This window comes from Populus euphratica, unplaced genomic scaffold (assembly GCF_000495115.2).
Source record: "Populus euphratica unplaced genomic scaffold, PopEup_1.0 scaffold110.1, whole genome shotgun sequence".
Classification (NCBI taxonomy): Eukaryota; Viridiplantae; Streptophyta; class Magnoliopsida; order Malpighiales; family Salicaceae; genus Populus; species Populus euphratica.
The window spans coordinates 210000-229494 of record NW_011499904.1 but is presented as its reverse complement, the minus strand read 5'-3'; the positions used below and the strand labels follow the sequence as shown (position 1 = coordinate 229494).

At 30.2% G+C, this 19495-nt stretch overlaps 2 protein-coding genes across 3 annotated transcripts; one reads left to right on the top strand and one right to left on the bottom strand.

Moving 5' to 3' along the window:
* The first annotated feature begins 4823 nt into the window (after positions 1–4823).
* LOC105133195 (Pentatricopeptide repeat (PPR) superfamily protein) lies at positions 4824–7600 on the top strand. Of its 2 annotated transcripts, XM_011037070.1 has the most exons (2): positions 4824–7235; positions 7280–7600. In XM_011037070.1, exons 1-2 carry the CDS (start codon positions 4978–4980, stop codon positions 7287–7289), a joined length of 2268 nt encoding a protein of 755 aa, XP_011035372.1. In that variant the 5' UTR covers positions 4824–4977; the 3' UTR covers positions 7290–7600. The 2 variants fall into 2 exon arrangements, with proteins under 2 accessions (XP_011035372.1, XP_011035371.1); XM_011037069.1 differs by having other exon boundaries at positions 4824–7600.
* Positions 7601–7944: 344 nt separating this feature from the next.
* Positions 7945–10107, bottom strand: LOC105133194 (NADH-ubiquinone oxidoreductase-like protein). Its single transcript, XM_011037068.1, has 2 exons — positions 9672–10107; positions 7945–8327 (listed from the first exon to the last, which is right to left on the bottom strand). The coding sequence occupies exons 1-2, from the start codon at positions 9982–9984 to the stop codon at positions 8125–8127; spliced, it is 516 nt and encodes a 171-aa protein (XP_011035370.1). The 5' UTR covers positions 9985–10107; the 3' UTR covers positions 7945–8124.
* Positions 10108–19495: the final 9388 nt, after the last annotated feature.

The following is a 19495-nucleotide window of genomic DNA, read 5'->3' as shown; positions in this document are numbered from 1 at the left end:
CTTACGCAAACCATTCTAGAATGGCCTGTCCAATGCACACGATGATCATGACATTCTGTTTCGAGGCAGCAATTCAGATATCTCTCCAACATGGGAAGAAAAAAAGAAAAAAAAACTCAACAGCCCAAGCTCCGTATTTCCTCCTCCTTCGTTATTTTTCCATTCTACTTATCTTTACTTCCTAGCCCCTTTCTATAGATAGGCTACCACGCCTTTACTAATATTCTAATATCTAATGGAAGGCCCTTCTTTCGTGAAGTCGACGTTTCGCGCTTCTTACTTTAGAAAGATTGCAGGGGCGCTAACGGCGACCGGAACCGCTGGCTCCGCCCTACCCATTTATTCGTCTCTTTTTTCAAATGGATATCTAGGGCTCTCTCGTGTTCGTAGATTAGCCCAAAGTTTCATAACACACACGCATATTATGAATTTTAAAGCAAGTTAACAAACAAATCAAAATAGTATATCCATGAATGAAAGTTAACAAAATTATAAATATAATAGAATCATGTTGAAAATTAATTTATAAATTTTAATAGAGCTTTTATGAATAATTTGTTATTAGTATTATTATTTTTAAATTAAATACATAACAATTGAAAAAAAATATTAAATTTTAAATAAATATTTATAATAATATTTAAGAATTATGTTAAAAGCAACGATGGAGCCAAAAAAATTTAAATGAAAAGGCAAATTATAAATACTTGGTATTATATATTATATAAATACATGTTATATATATAGAAATTAATTTAAAATGCATGTATTAACTTATGTCAAATAAAATTAATTTAAGAATATTTTTAAAATAAAAAAACTTATATTATAATTTATTTTTTTGAGTTGTCATATTTTAAAATTGCTTACTAATGATATTAAATATATTCTTTCTCAATATATACAATAAAACTTTCATCTATCTATTTCTAAATCTTCTAGAAACTAGTGAAATTATTGACAATAATTTTTTGTTAATTTATTGTTTTATACAAGTGAGTTAAATATAAATATTAATTTATTTTATTATATCTCTAATTTTTTTATTATTCAGTGTTTCATTTTTAATTATTAGTACATTAATTACCATCATTTTTCATATGAAAGTTATAACAAAATACATATTAATTTATCAAAACTCATTTCAATTCATATTCATATGCATATATTATTATACATACACATATTAATTTAGCAAATCCATAAATTATTATATTATTAAGGAATAAAACTAAAACAAAACAATAAAATAAAAAAAATGAAAGAAACTTACCTAAAACATTAAGTATAAAGTATAAAAGGTTACTTAATTAATTAATAATTTAGAATTTAAAAAAAAATTGTAGAAGAAAAGGGAGGTATAAACAATAATTCAAAAAAAAAGCTTGTTAAATTATTATATTAAAATTTTAATATAAAAAAATAAAAAGAATTAAGGAGGCAATTGCCCTCCGCCACTGGTTAAAAGTGAAGAATAAATGAATCTGATAAAAATTATTTAGAATATATATATATATAAACAGAAACATTAATACCATCATAACCTTTACACCAATTTATAAAGGCCCATTAATATTTGAAATGAGGATCTATATGAACCATTCGCTCCAAAGCACAGCATCCTGCCATTAATTAGTGATCTATTAACAATGAGAGTATAAATCTTGATTCATTTTTGGAGATTCCTTCTCGTCAAAAGTTTGAATCAAAGAAAACTATTCGTAGTTACTAGTTAGTGTACATATTCAGAAGCAGTTTGCTTTTGCTATTAAAACTGAGTTTTTTTAGTTTAAAATTATTTTTTTATATTGTTAAATCGTTTTGATATTATAATATTAAAAATAATTTTTTAAAAAATAAAATATATATATATATAATATTTTTATCTATTTTCAAGCAAAAATCACTTTAAAAATAAACACTATCAAACACTAAAATAATTGAGTATTGTTACCTTTCATTCATTCATGTGAACTTTTCTTTCAATTATCCTTTTCTTCTTCTTTTTTTTTTTTTTTTTGATTAACGTGGAGTGTCCGGGCCAGCTTGCGCGCACCACGACTAATCCCCACGGCCTACTGAACACCCTGCAAACCCAGCAGGCAGGTAAGGCAGCGCGAGGCTGACATGCATGCAACTCCAAGGCTCGAACCCATGGCAGCGGAAGGCGCAAGACGCCTACCACCGCTAGGCCAATGCCTTGGGTGCTCAATTATCCTTTTCTACCACTCCCACTTGATGGATCCTCAAATTCAGTGGCCATGCATCCTAGATTTTATTCTAAAATTCTTCCTCTAAGAGGACCGACAAAAGAGACTTGAAAAGATGATTTATTAAGCAATGAGAGCAGAAATCTTGATTCATTAATGGAGATTCCTTCTCCTGAAAAGTTTCATGATAAAATTGACACTATAAATATTTTTAGATACAAACTTATACTATAATAATAATAATAATAATATACAAACTTCTATATGATGCACATCTTATCCGACGACATCGGGTCTCACAGGAGAAAATTCAAGGAAGCCCCACCAGTTCTTTTTCTACATCAATGAATTGTAACCCATCGAACATTCCTTGTTATAAACCAATTATTATGCACTTTTACTTGGATATGACTTCTTACACTGACCATGTAGGATCCGATAGCCTATCTTACTCTTTGTTCTTTATAAACTAATTGTTGTTATCCATCAAGAAATTCGGTGTGGCTAGTTACACGGATCATGAAGTCGGATCCGGTTTGCCTATCTTATTCAAGCTTTTCTACATAACGCGTTTTCACGCCGCATGTGAAAATTGACTAGACGACTTTGCAGGACCCATCACTCACATAGCTCAAAAGTTTTCCTAGTAAGCAAGGCTATGGGGTGGGGTCCCATATAATTTTTCTTTTGGGCTTTTCATGCGGTTCCAAAGACAAAATGATCACAACTCCATGAACACTGTAAGAAAATTGAAAAAAAAAAAAATTGTTTCATAAAATATATAAAAAATCAAGGTTTCAATTTCCATTGGAGACTCTTCATTAAATTTTATACTGAGGCTTTGGCAGATATGACATCAAAAGAGTTGATAACATCAAGTCTTTCATAGTACTTCATCATCTTGTGAGCTTGAGTTAGTAACACTAAGTTAATTTTTTAGTATTGCGATAAACTGTATTTTTAAAAAGATTTGAAATTTTTTATTTTTAAATTATTTTTTTAATTTTTTTAATGCATTGATGTGAAAAATAAATTTTAAAAAATAAAAATATATATTATTTTAATAAATAAAAAAACACTTTAAAAAATAATATCTATATTTAACATGTTCCAATTAATTTAGAAAGCAATTATTTTCCATACACATGCTACACTGTGAATGGAATAAAAAAGCTAAATGTAATAAAAAAAAATTAGCTATTAAAAATTATTTAGTATTATTATTACAGGAAGCCGTTAGGTCAAATTTAAAATTTTATAACCTAACTTGTTATTAAGTTTAAGTTTAAAATTAAATCATATACAAGTTGATCTAACATGGTTTAGTCAATTTGGTTAGTTTAAAGATAACCCAATCAACTAATAAAAACATTTAAGGATGAAACTAACAAGAAAAAAGAAATTCTTTCGACCCAACTTTTTACATAACACTTCTTATAACCTAACTTGTTGTTAAATTTAAGTTTAAAATTAAATCATATAAAAACTGATCTAACATGGTTTAGTCAATTTGATTAGTTCAAAGATAACCCAATCAACTAATAAAAAAATTTAAGGATGAAACTGACAAGAAAAAAAAAACTCTTTCGACCCAACTTTTTACATAACACTAGTTTAAAATCAAACAATTTAGAAGTTATCATAATATGACCTAGTTAACTTAGACAACTCAGAAATAACTTGGATAATTATTAAAAAAATCTGATGAAAAAATTAAAAAAAATGATGAATTAACAAAAATAAACCCTTTTAATTCATCTAATTACTTAACTCGAGTTTAAAATTAAATTATGTAAGAATTATCTTAATATAATAAAGTTGACTTGGTTAGCCTAAAGGCAACTCAGCAGACTAGTAAAAACATATAAAGATAAAATTAATAGAAAAAAAATCTTAATTTAACGTTTTGTCTCATTAGATTTATAATTAAATTATGTGAGTTGCTTTAATATAATGTAGTTTATTTGGATGATTTAAAGATAAGTTGAATTATTGTTAGAAAAAATATGATGATGATATTGAAAAAAATGTAATTGAATTGATAATTTTTTTCACTGTATGAACAGTACATTAAGTTTGCCAAATTTTCTGGATGTTTAAAAATTAACGCAATGGCTTGAACGAGCACGCGAAAGTCTGAAATACTGGGTACTTTTTTTTAATTATTATGAGTAAGATTTATTTGTATTTATTATTTATATCATTATTTTATAAAATAATTACATCCAAAAAATAGAAATAATTCTACATCATAAATTAATTAAAAGATTTTATCATTTATTGTCATATTTAGCATAAACAGTAATATTTAAAATAAACACGATTTTATTTATAATGCAATGAAAACATGATGTTTTATTAAAAAAAATTAATCTAAAAGTTACAAAACTTGTTATTATAGTTATAACCCAACATTAAAATTACATGTTTGATGAATTAATTTAAATTAATTTAAAATATAAATTTTTTATTTAAGTTTTTTAAAATTAAATTAAGTTTTATTCTGATTTTAATTGACTTATAAATTAATCTATTTAATTAATTAATTTTCATCCAATTAGATATAAAACTCACGCGTCGGCTAGGCTTATCACAGCTTATCGTGGAGAATGCAGCTGGGCTTTGATTTTATCAAAGTTGAATGAGCCTGGCCTGAGGTCCGGAAAACATTCTTATGAAATTAATCTCAAAATCCAACACATGAACGACGTCCACCTTGTTTCATGTTTCAAGAATGTGGAGATTTCAGTAGTCTTCTTTATGCAAGATGTTAAGTAAAACAGCAACAAAGATCTTAAGCAGAACAGAACTCCCCTGTTTCCAAGAAACATGTTCTCATCTTATTTCCTTCTGCAACTCCAAGTCTTTAAGGCAAGGTGTTTGCATTCACAGTCCAATAATCAAGCTGGGTTTTCAAGACCACTTGTATCTAAACAACAATCTGCTATCTCTCTATTCAAAATGCTTTACTTTGGACTATGCACGCCAGTTCTTCGATGAAATGCCATATAGAGATGTTGTGTCTTGGACTGGGATTCTTTCTGCTTATGTTAAGCATGAAAAACATGAAGAGGCACTTGGAATGTTTCAGGAAATGATGGGTTCTGGTCCTTGTCCGAATGAATTCACTTTTTCAAGTGTTTTAAGGGCTTATTCTGCTTTAGGAGAATTCAGTTATGGAAAATGTATTCATGGATGTGTCATTAAACATGGGTTTGAGTCAAACCAGATTTTGGGGTCCGTTTTGATTGATTTGTATTCCAAGTACGGTTCTATTGAGGAAGCATGTAGGTTATTTATTTGTGTGGATAATGGTGATGTTGTTTCGTGGACAACGATGATTTCTTCTCTTGTTCAAGCAGGCAAATGGAGTCAGGCATTGAGGATTTATATTGATTTGATTAAGGCTGGTGTTTATCCAAATGAATTCACTTTTGTTAAGGTTTTAGCTGCAGCGGGGTTTCTTGGTTTGAAACATGGAAAAGTGGTTCATGCCCATTTGATAGTTTTCGGGGTTGAGTTGAACTTGGTAGTGAAGACTGCCCTTGTCCATATGTATTTCAAGTGCCAGAGGATGGACGATGCTGTAAGGATTTCAAAGCTGACACCAGAGTCTGATAGGTTTTTGTGGACTGCTATTCTCTCTGGGTTGGCTCAAAACTTGAAGTTAAGGGAAGCTGTAGTTGCATTTCAGGAGATGGAGGCCTCTGGAATTTTATCGAACAATTTTACATACCTGAGTATTTTGAATGCTTGCTCGTTAATTCTGTCTCTTGATTTAGGGAGACAGATCCATGCAAGGGTGATCATGGCTGGTTTGGAGGATGATGTTCCTGTTGGAAATGCACTTGTTGACATGTACATGAAATGCTCTCATGAGGTAAAAGATGGCTTGAGAGTGTTCAAAGGCATGGAGTCGCGTGATGTAATCTCTTGGACATCTTTGATTGCTGGCCTTTCTGAACATGGTTTTCATCAAGATTGTTCTGACTCGTATATGGAGATGACAGCTTCTGGGCTGCAACCAAATTCTGTTACGCTATCAATCATCCTCAGATCCTGTAGGGCAGCAAAATCTGCAAGTCAATTATTGAAGCTGCATGGACATGTAATCAAGACGAATGCTGATCATGATATTGTTGTCAGTAATGCTCTTGTAGATGCTTATGCTGGAAATGAAAGGGTAGATGATGCATGGCATTTGATTAGAAATATGAGCCAAAGAGATGCCCGCACATACACAGGTTTGGCCACAAGGCTCAATCAGATGGGCCATCATGAAATGGCATTGCATGTAATCAATCACATGTTCAACGATGACATTAAGATGGATGGATATAGCATGGCCGGCTTCTTATCCGCGTCAGCTGGCTTGAATAGCGTGGAAACTGGAACGCAACTTCATAGTTATTCTGTGAAATCTGGTTTAGGCAGCTTCATTTCAGTCTCCAATGGCCTAGTTAGCTTTTATGGGAAATGTGGACTTACACATGATGCAGAGCGAGCATTTGCAGAAATAAGTGAGCCAGACATCGTATCATGGAATGGATTGATATCCGTGTTGGCAGCCTATGGGCATATCTCTTCTGCTCTCTCTGCTTTTGATGATATGAGGTTAACCGGAATCAAGCCTGATTCAGTTACCTTCTTGTTAGTGCTTTTCACTTGCACTCATGGTGGTTTGGCTGACATGGGTCTCGAGTATTTTAATTCAATGAAAGAAATGCATGGCATAGAGCCTCAGTTGGATCACTATGTTTGCTTATTTGATCTCCTTGGCCGAGCCGGGCGGCTAGAGGAGGCAATGGAAATACTAGAAACCATGCCTATTAAGCCAAATGCTTCAATCTACAAGACTCTACTGGCAGCGTGCAAAGTTCATAGGATTGTGCCTCTTGGGGAAGATATAGCCAGGCGAGGTCTCAAGCTTGATCCATCGGATCCTGCATTCAATCTGATACTTGCAAACTTGTATGATAGTTCTGGACGGCCTGATTTAGCTGCAATGATTCGCAGGTCGGCGAGGGATAAAGGTTCATCTCTTCAACAAAGGAGTTGTAGTTCACATCCTATGTGTGAAAATCTTGGATCACTAACTACATAGTATAAAGATCAGGGGTATCAATCTGACGATAATGAAGAACATTTTTACCAGGATGAGAATATTGATAACCGGACTCAGTCTCCTAAATATGCCATTAAAAGCTTCTCTGTATACAACTTGAACTTGTAGAGACCATGGTGTTTCCTATTTGTGATTGTACGCATGGCCTGCTGCAATTAAGAAGAGCACACAGTATTGCACTGATCCTTGTGAATTTTCTGGACTTGTCCAAAGTGGTAATCCTAAACCGTATTCTTTATTTAATAGCAAATCAATTTTCTTCGTTCATGGGACTGAACATTCTTAGAATTTCCATTTTACAGCAACATTTGCAACTAATAATAATTGCAGTATTAGCAGTATCATGACACATTCGCATATTTATTATTTCCCCTTATTTACGCATTAAAGAAATCACCATGCCATCGGTGATCATAGAATAGATAGCTGGTGAACAACATGCTTGCTCCATCATCAGTCAGCTCTGAAATTGCTTTGTCATCCAAACATGCGCTAGTTAGCTTATATTACAAGTGTTAACGAGGTCACCATCACCAATACTCTGATCAGTCAAATACTGGATGTGTTATTTTTCACAGGAAGCAAAAGTGACTTGTAAAAAACAACAAATTTCTTGTAACACCCATTCGGATTATTGCCGGAATGGTTCAAGCCAGAGTCTCATAAATTGAATCCCATTTGAATCTGGAAAATAGGGATTACAAGATAACAAACACAAACATGACTAACAACAATGAAAAGATTCAACACTAAAGCTCAGTGTTTTCTGAAATAACTGTCAGCAGCATTTTACTCCTTCAACTGCGACTCACCAGATGTGACAGCAGGTGCATCCTTTGGTTCCACACGCTTTGTCTGCACAGCCTCGAGTGTCTGGTAAAACTCTGCAGGGAGAGGACCGGGTATATGCCTTGGGACATGCTTTGGAATGGGAGCATCATTCTCTATAATTTCGCATTCATAGTCATCAGGAACACCCCAAGGATCCCACTCTGTGTTCAACAGAACAAAATTTTCTTAGTAGTCGAAGTGATATAAAATACATTATAATGCTCTCCAGTATGCAATGCAGGCTTTGCGGAAATTATTAACCAGACATGATTGATGATCTCACATGCAGCTGCTTGGCAGTTTCTTCCCAAAATAAAAATGCTAGCTAACAAACCTTGAAAGCTGAAATTCATGTTTGAGATACAGTATGTTCCCCAAGAAGATGCACATAAGAAAAAAATAATGATGATTCTAATTCGAATGGAAGTAAAATCAATATGCATAGTCTCTCTCTCTCTCTCTCTCTCCCTTTCTTCTTTTGAGAAGATATACACAATGAAAATCTTCAAAGCATACAAATTTGTAAACTTAGCAGGCTGAGAATGATATATCAAGTGGTAAAAAAATGACCATCATTTAAGCTCACAAAAATGAGTGCCTCAAATCAGAACAAAATGGAGGAACTAAATATAACCGACTTGAGTAAAGTCTTCATTAATAACATACAACCCTCATCTCTAAATCTATCATTATTGACAATGTACCTATAGAATCAAACTTCAATTCACATTAGACCTAATTTAACACTGCAGATAGGAAGGTGGAAAATGTAAAGGATCAAACCAATCTTCGTATATTTCAGACACCGTATTTAGCCAACAAGCATCAAACAAACCAGTTAGTAGCAAATGGCCACTGCAAATGAAATTTCAAGCTTGCCTTAAGAAACTCCATGAGTCTCTTTGTTTCACTTTTCTATTATATATTTACTTCATTTTATTTCATTGTTTGTTTGTTTGTTTTTCATTTTATTTCATTGTTTGTTTTTTTCTTTGAAGGAAATAGCCAATTGCAATGCTCAAACCATACATACAAAGTAGGTTTAAATTAGTTGTAAAACACGATTTAGGATCATAAAAACTCCCTAATCTCATACTATCCTCCATTAGCCGCATCCGCCACACCGAAAACAAGTTTGGAGCTATAATTAGTTGAATTGAGCACAAATTACCAAACTTGATAACAAATGTACTACCAAAACTCATCTCTTAATACATCATTGACAAAACCCCACTCGAATCGACTGAAATTTCATCTCTCGTAATACATACATAGGAAAAACACAATTTAATGATAATTAACCAAAATCAACAACCACTATTATACAAGATAATTTTCTAGATTAAAATACTTTTGAGCTCATTTATTAGCAAAGATCAAATTAAATATAAACCTAAATTATCTTCCTCCACAAGCATTGATTTTTAGCACAGATAAATCTTAATAAACCATAAACTAAGCGAAATAAATCAGGAAAAAAACTAAAATCTAAGAAATGTCCTGACCGATCATTTTTTCGATGAGCTTGAGCTCATCTTGAGCTTCTTCAATAAGCTCTTCGACCTGACCACATCCAATCCGTTCCTCAATCTTCTCCCAGTCTTCTTCTTCTTCACAAACTTTAAGTCTATGTGTTGTAAAGCTCTCCACTGCTTTACGGTATCCTTCATCTTCCGGTACTGCTTTGATCTCTTTTAGGGTTTTGTTGTATAGATTGATCAACACTTCTCTCGCATTCGGGGCCACATCCAATCCAACGATCCCTGTGGTTTGCTTCACCTTCGCCAGTAATGGCCGTCCGATTGCCCGCAGGAACATCGCCGATTGTCACACTGGATCACGACTGCTTTTCTTCTCTCTCTCAGTGTTGTGTTCTCTTTCGGGTTTTGGAGAGAAACGAGGAACTGTTTTGAGTTGTCATCGAGTACGGTTGGATAGAAGAAGTGAGAGAGAGAGAGAGTAGATCTTGACCGTCAATTGGAGAGTAAATCTGTGGGTCCTGGACTCTTAAGATCAAATAGTGTGGGCCATCTGTTAAGATTAGCCCACAGTGGTGCATGTAAGATTTTGGCCCAATCAAACTAGTTTCCATCTTTTATCATTAATATACATAACAGCATCAAATTCATTAAATTTGGGATAAGTTTTAAATTATTTTAAATATTAATTTCATAAAATTCAGGCGAAAAATCAACCCAGCTGACAAATCAACTCTAATAATTTTTTTAAAAAAAATTATTCAAAATAATATTATTTTGAATTAATTTAGAAGTAATACAGTAACTAACAAATTAACTTGAAGATCTAGTGGTTTTGAAATGGTATAATATATTTATATATTAATACGAAAACTAACAAAATAACTTGAAGATCCAGTCGTTTTGAAATGGTATAATATATTTATATATTTAAATGATAAAATATTTTGTTTGGAAAATAATTGCATGGTCATAAAAGATAAATTTTCCATAATCTTAAAGTGGCTCTAAGAGAGCTTGATCACAATCTTTTTAATGGGTGAGCAGTTTTCTCAATTAAAATAGATGGTAAGAAAATAATTTGTTTTATGATAATTATCTTCTTCTTTTTTAGTAAGGAATAATTATCATTTCTAAATCCATGGTAATTATAATTATTAATAAAAAAAGAAGAAGCAAGAGATAACAAAGCTATCTTTCTGTTAGGGTGAATTTTCTTTTTTATGTTTTCACCATTCATCATGACTTCTTCTTGGTATGCAAGAACATAATTTTAAAGAGAAGACCTAGTGTATTTTATAGACCAGAATGGTAAATCATGATTATTATTTTTTTTTAAATATCAAAATAGTATTATATAAAAAAATAAAAATAAAAGTTAAAGAATTTTACTTAAACTATAAGTCAAACTAGATTTCTGACTATGTTAGGTCAAGTTAATTATTTCTTTATTTATTTTCAATCAAAATTTATCTGTATCTCAGATTAGTTAAATCTAGACATTATAATTAAATATAATAATAAATGAATAATTATGATAAGTCATGAGAAATTAAAAAAAATTATACTATTATTGAAATTATTAATATATATATATATATATATATAAATTTTATCTTAAAATATTACCTAACAATTTAAATTTTTGAATTAAAATGTTTATCGGACATGAATATCTTTCAAAAATTACTTTTTCAAAAAGTCTAAGTTTTTTTCTTTTAAATGAGTGGATCCCATCATTGGATATCACAAATTCTAAAGGTGAATTTTTCTCTCAATAAAATTACCATTATTCACAAAATACAAATACACCCAAGTTCTTTCCTTGATTTGAGACTCGTGTGCTAAGAAGACATGAGAATTAAATATATTTGTGTTCCAAAAAGAATTAGGTGGAACAACTTTAAAATAAAAAGAAAGAATGAAGTAGTTGGCCTCAATTTCACATTCTAAACTAGAAAAAAAAAAAAAGAGGAAAAAACCAGGAATAAGTGCAATATTACACATTAAAAATGAGGGTGGGGGTGGGGGGGATTTTGACAAAGTCTCGTGCCAAGCCATGCCATGGAAGGAGTGACACATGCCATGTAAGGTTGTGCTATAAGAAGCTAGATTGATAATAATAATAATAATAATAATAATTAAAAATAAATAAATAAATAGCCAAAAAAAAAAATTAAAGAGTTTCATATGTCACCGCCAAAAAAAATTAAAGAGTTTCATATGTCACACCAAACTAGATCGTATTGTTTAGAATCCTATTATGATCACAAATTATGCACAACAAGTCTTGAAATCAATTAATGTTCATAAATTATAATAAGAAAGTCTCCATTTCAATTGTGGACTTATTTATAATAAGAAAATGGCTTAGGAGAAGTCAGTTTAAATAATAAAAAGACAAATTATTTAGCTTCAAAATTTTATGTTCAAATTTTGTAATTGATTGCTTAAAGAGATGATATATTTACATCATATTAGCCTTGTTCACGATAATAATTATACTTTTTAAATTCAACTTGAGAATTGATTTAAGATAAATTCTGGGTTATGGGTTAAATTAATTTAATTTTTTATTTTATATAAAAACAAAAATGATATCATTTAAAAAAATTTAAGAAAAAGGTCAATAAATTTTGCTTGGGTTTTTCTTTTTCTAGGTTACACTGAATTAATTATTCCCTAATTTTTATTAAAACTCAACCCAATCTAAATTTTAAGTCAATAGTTAACCTGTTGAGTCAATTCTAATGATAAAATATTGGGTCAGTAAATGTTTCACCATGCATGTATAGGTTTATATATACACTTAGTCAGAGATAAATATATTGTTTTTTATTAGCTTTATATTGTATATTTTATATATTTTTAAGCAAGAGATTTTTTCTACTTGCTTTGTGTTAACAAGCAATTTTCTCTCTCTCTCTCTCTAATATATAACCTTATGTTAATAGATATAAATCTTGATTGAACTAAAATTTTACTAAAATATTTCAAAAATTATGTTTTTTTTTATAAAGTTAAAATTTCATAGTTATCTTAAATTGGAAGGTCTCTAAATATGCTCCAAAATGTACTCTAATTTATCATATTTCTCCTAGTTAATTTTAATTTTTTTAATAATTTTTGTTATTATATTTTTACTTTATTTAATTTTTTATTTCATATATAAGTAACCTAAAAGAACTCTAATATTTAGTTTTAATTAGAGAAAAACTTGAATAATAAAAATATAAATTAGAATTTTTATATGATGATTTTTTTGAGAAAATTTTTATTTTTGTGCTTAGTGTTTTTTTTTTTCCATCTCGTAAATGTTTTTATAAGAAAAAAATTATAAAATGACCTTTTCAATCCAGCCGCAATCACATTTTTTCCAATAAAATATCGCACTTAGTTTACGTGCCAGGAAGAACAGCTTGCATTATTATTTAAAATCATGAGAATCTTGAACTACCTCATTGATGATGTTACGGGTTGACCATATATATATATATATAGAGCAAAGTTAGATTCCTAGATTTATTTCTCGTTCATTGAAAAAAAGATTTCGCAAAATAAAAGTAGAAATTAAACAAATGAGGAAGAAGATATGTTTGACCTACTCTTTATGTCCAAGAATATAAAAGATTTGACCTTGAACCTCGTCTTCAACAGGCATGAAAAGGGTTCCCGTGTCTGTCTCGTGATAAAGGGTGCTCAGAGACTGGGTCTTTGTCACGGTTTGTGTAATCTTCCATGCTTTTGAGCCAGCAACTTCATGCACCCACTCGCCTCTCTTCATTTTTGCTTTATCGATATTTACATTATATTTTCGTGGTTAGAATTTATGAATCTCACGCTGGAAAGCTTTTTATTTATTTATTTATTCAGAGAATGAGGTATTTTTTACTATGATTTTATACTAAAGTTTCAAATGCCATATTTACTTTTAAGTTTTTTGAGAATAAAAATCCACAATAAAGGGTGGGTTTCAAGAATTTTCAGAATTTGGCACCTATCAAAGAGCAATGAAGCATAGATGTATGGGTAAATGAAAAACTCCAATACCTAAAAGCTTGATATCTCTCTCAGTGTATTAATTAATGTCTTCATTAATCAATTTTCAAATAAGTTATCGTCGAGGATATAACATTAAATCGGCACATGACCCAGTTAAAAACTAATGGTTATAACTTTATTGAGTTAACTTGAATTAATTATAAAATTATATTATTATTTTTTTAAAAAAAATCTACATGTAACTTATTTAAGTTTTGATCAAGCTGATTGAATTATAAGTGAACTCATTAGAACCATTTGAATTTAATTAGATTAATTTCAAGAGCCAGTTTAAACTAAGAGTCATTTAGATAATGATTGAAGACTTCCTCTCAACAAAATATCTTAAGAATAAATAAGATGTATTTTGTAATTATACTTTATAAAATAAAAATGGAATCCACTTAATAAAAGACTCCAGGTACAAAATAAAGATTATTCAAGACCTTACTTATTAGATATATATAAAAAAATAAAAAGATATTTCTTAAATATTTTAAAAGACTACATTTATAGTTTTGTATAAGATCCATATTCATCTTAAATAGCCTATACTAACTTCTAATCTAATATAGTTAAACATAACCTAAATGGTGTTAAGCTGAGTTTTATAACAATAGTTATTTATATTGATTTTCTTTTTATAACTTTTCATTAAACTTGAATTAAAAACAATAACAAATATACCGTTAACTTAAGTAAATAACTTGCATAACTTATAAAATGTATGATTTTAAGATTCCATCAAACATTAATAGGTATTTTCTAAAAATACAAGATGAATTATAGTCAAATCCAAGATAGTATAACATGGTATAATCATTCTCAAACTATAAAATATTTTTTTGATGCCGGCTAAAAAAAAAAAAAACTTGCACCCTATAGTTGAAAAAAAAAACCCTTAGAGCCAATATATACCTTAAGAATTAGAGCAATAATAAACTATGTTGTGGGAAATTATTGAATCTTTTTTGCACATAGAATACTTGTTTATAGCTGTTAATTTGAACAGTAAATTCCACTAATTGCATGATCACAAAAGCAGAATTGCCCTAAATTTCGAGTGGATGTGAGGGAGCTTCATATGCGCAGTCACCATCTTTTCAATGGATGAGCAATTCGTTTTCAATTAAAAGGGATGATCATAAAATGTCCTAAATTTCGAGTGGATGTGAGGGAGTTTCATATGCGCAGTCACCATTTTTTCAATGGATGAGCAATTCATTTTCAATTAAAAGGGATGATCATAAAATAATTACTTGTATGATAATTATTTTTTTTGGTGTAGAATAATTATCATTACTAGCTCGATTGTAATAATTATTATCATTAATCAAACAGTAAAATGCAACATTAAGGCCATCTTTTTTGTTAGGGTTAATCATCATTTGTTAGGGTTTCACCATCCATCCAACATGACTTATCTAGATTTTTCTCCCTTCAATTCTTATCTAAACGATGGAGAAAAATTGGGCTAGAATTCAAATGTAGAGGTGCTCCTTCCCATCTATTCACCTTTTATTAAATTAATTTCATTTTTAGTAAAACTAATTAAATGAATAAAATCCTACTAGTTGATGTGAGAAGAAAAGTCTTGTTTGAGTTTTAGATCTGATATCTTAGAGGTGGAGGTTGAAGTTTGGGTGTAAGATTCACCAGAAAAACTATATAAAAAAAATTAGTTTTTATAATTAATTTTGGTATATAATTAGATTATACCCCACCACAACCTCAACTATAAAAATTAAAATAAAGATCTTTATAAATCAATGTATTATTAATTTTTTTAAATAAAAATCAAATGGAAGCCGAAGTTTAATAAATATTATGCCATGCTTAAATTCATTTTGTTAAATCCTAAAGCTCTACAATCTTCTAATTAAGATTAATTCTAGTTAATTGTAGACTTTATGGACCCAATATCTTTGTCAATGATTCCTGGATTATCCATATTTTTCTTATGATCATTCCTATTAAGAATATTTAAAATAGAAAGTACAAAAATAACTTCAAAGAAAATGAGATGAAAAATTCGATCCACTATATATGGTTTAAAAATTGGTCATTGTGACAATTTAAAACATTTATAGCTCAATTTCACACGCTATCATGGTTTATATATATAGATATTAAAATTTATCTTTAATGTTTTTTAGAATTGAATATTAAAAAACAAAAGGCCTCACCGCTGGTCCAAAAAACATGTTCTCTTTTCATTGTATTTAGCTAGTGTTTCAGGATTAAAAAATAGATACAAAAACAATTTATTATGGTGATAAAAAAAAAATTTGAGTGATTTTTTTTTAAATAGAAAAAATAAAGATATTTTTTATCTTTTCTAACTGTATTTTATTTTATTTATTCTCAAACATCAATAAAGTGATGTAAATAAAAACAAAACAAGGAAAAAGATAAAAAAAAGAAAAATGACATTGTGGAGAGGGAAAAGATTCTTCCTCTCTTCTACATCAATCTTGGTGGGGAAGAAAAAGTTTCCATCAAATCCAATTTTTATTTGATATTAAAAGAAAAAACTTCTAGCAACTTATATAATTAGCAGCCACCACCACCAGTTGCTCCGGTAGCTGTGCTGGCAAAGCCACCAACAACAGAAGAGGAAAAGTCATCTCTAAAAGCAGGACTATCGCTTAAACCACCACCTTCATTACCACTAACAAGCTCCTTAAACTCTTTAATAAGATCTTCATTTAAGGCCATATTTGGAATCAAAAGATCATCATCATAATCGTCATTAATGTCATTATCATAATTATCGACATCATCTTCATGATCATCGCTTCCCATCAATCCATGCCTGCCATCCAAATTATGTGTTTTGATGCTTTTTTCTCCAAGCCCACACATCATTAGAGAGATTCTTTACTGTTACATGCGATATTAGCCTCTTCTGGTTACTTTTTCTGTCATAAAGGAAAAGGGTTGGAAAATTTAAGCATGAGCATTTTGTAAAGTTTTCTCATTTATGAGTAATAATAATCTAACGAGAAATGAAGAATTTAATTAACCTACTTACTTTTTTCTTGGGGTCTGAGGTTGTGTTGTTCTTAAAGGAAAGAGAGAAGAAGTGCTAGTCCCTTGCTGGTGCAATTATCTCCTTTGATTTTGTTGTTGCTGTATATGTTGTGACTGCTTTTGGCTATTGTTGAACTAGGGACTAATGGCAACACTAGTGGACGGTGTGGTTAGTGGTTGTGGTTGTTGTTGCTGTTGTTGTGCAAGTTGTGATTGCTTTTGGCCACTAAAAATGACCCTAAAATCATAAATGGAGAAGCTAGGAATATTGTTGTTGCGTTCTTACCTTGAAGACCAGTACTGGTGGTGAAGCTAGGCAAAAAGGGCTTGTAAGAATCTTGCAAACAGTTGTTGTTTCTAGGCTGGGAAGCAAGATTTGGAAAAGAAAATGGGTTGGATTCTCCATCATCTTCATCAAAAGTTAAAGAGTTGGAGCACTCAAAAGGGCTCTCAAAATTCTCACTAATGTTGCTGCCGCTGCTATTTCTGCTTGTAGCAGCAGCAGCAGAGGTGCAGCTCTTTACTACTGCATACAAATCCCAGTCCTGACAGCAGCAGCAGAGGTGCAGCTCCTTACTACTGCATACAAATCCCAGTCCTGATCCTCTACCATTGAAGACTCGATCCACCTAGAAATCCTAGCCCACCTCTGTGCCTTTGCGTTGGTTATAATGGCAAGAAAAGAGTGAATGCAAGGCAGAAAGGATTGCGCTAACTTTTAAGATTAGAGAGAGAGAGGGAGAGAGAGAAAGAGAGAAGAGATGATGATGGAGCACTTGACCTGGTAGATGTTAATTATTATTTATACAAAGAGAGGTGGGTGTTTTATTTTTTGTTTTTTCTTTGACTTAGTGAAAATGTCAAAAGAGAAAGGAGACAGAACAAAGCAATATGGCAATGCGAGGAAGAGGAGGTGAGTTGCTTACTTGCCTAAAACTATTTTGTGTAGTACTTGAAATTTGATTGGAAATTAGCAAAGGCGTTGGGCCTGCAATGCCCTGTCTTGTCTCGCAAAAAGACAAATTCCCTCGAGAGTGTGCCAAAAGACCTTGAATGAAAGTGGGGCTATATCGCTAGATATGCCCCAAGAATCCTATTTTATTTTAGGACGACGTGTGTATACACCCAACTCCATTTATAGGACGGTGATAGCTAGAACTAAAAAACAAAAGTATTAACATAATTTAGATTTATAAGAAGTTTATTTCACATATTTTCCATTTGAATCTAAATTTAAAATAATAATTTCAAAATAAAGATTTATGTGTTATGCTACCTTATCAAACCATAAGGTTGAAGCTTTTTATTATTGGTAATGTTTGGTTAGTGTTTTAAAATAGAAGAGATGTAAACAATGAAAATATATGTATTTGTATATTCTATTTTGAAAAATAAATAAATATAAATTTACTCTAAAATTATCACAAAAATATTTGCTTTATATTTTATCTTCGTCTTTCCAACCAAATATATTTATATCCTTTTTATTTTCAAACATGAATTAACTACAATTATACAAGTTTGTATTTCTATACCCTAAATTCATAAAGGAAAAAAAAAGTAAAAGAAATGGAAGAAACATAATAGCATATTGATAACTCTTCTCTAAAAACAGTATGTATAGCAATTTTTATAAGATTAATGGGAAGATTTATAGATACTAATAGAGAGTTTTTTTTTTCTTCTCAAGCTATCATATGTGGGGAAAAATACCTCAAACATATATAAAATAGTCATTTTTTTTTGTATTAGGCATATAAGTGACATGCACTTAACCAAAAATATATAAAAATTAAATTCTAACACGTGTTTTATATATATTATTAAATAAGTATTTTTTTTTTCATATTTAGACTGCGTGTATGACTTCCTTAAAGCTTCAGGGGTGACTTTTCTTGGAGTCTATAAATTCATTTCGTTTATATCTTTTTAATGATCCTAGGTGTGTTGTCATTGAGTTGTGATGTCTTCCTAACATCTAACTTTTTCTTCTTTCATTTTCTTTTTATTTTCATTAGTTGTTGTGTCAGCCTATTCTTTTATTTTCTTCTCTCATTTGGTCCATCAATGTTTATTTTTAGGTCATTTTAGTTTTATTATTATGATTATTTTATTAATTAAATTTATTTTTATTTAAATTGGGCAAAAAATTACTTTTTTTAGCATTCTCATTCAAAGAAAATAGTAACTTTAGCTAGGTTTTTTTTGTCACAAAACAACAAACATCACTAGAAAATCGATAAATATAAACAAAAATACTGAGAAAATATTTTTGTTGGTAAATTACTGATGGATTTTATTGACAAAGAAATTCCCTTAGTATTTACCGAGGAATTACAATGGCAAAAAAATAATTAAAATAAAGCAAACAAAACAATAACGTGCCATTTTTACCATCAAAATTATTGACAAAATTAATTTCGTCGGTAATTCCATTAGTAAAATTATTGGTAAACTGTCAACATTATTCATCATGTTAATTACAAAGGGAATCATCGACGAAACATTCTGTCGGTATTTTACATAGAGCTTTGGAACTATTCACTTTCCAAGTGCACTGTTAATGATTGTTATTTACAGACAAAATCACCAACGAATTGAAAAATTATCGGTGTTATTTGATAATTTTTTAAAAAAATTAAATTAAATATTACACATGGAATTACTGATGGATTAAAAAGTCATCGGTGATATTTGACAGTTTCTAATTTTTTTATTAAATTCAAAATTTAAATTAAATATTACAAATGAAATCACTGATAAAGTGATGAAAAATA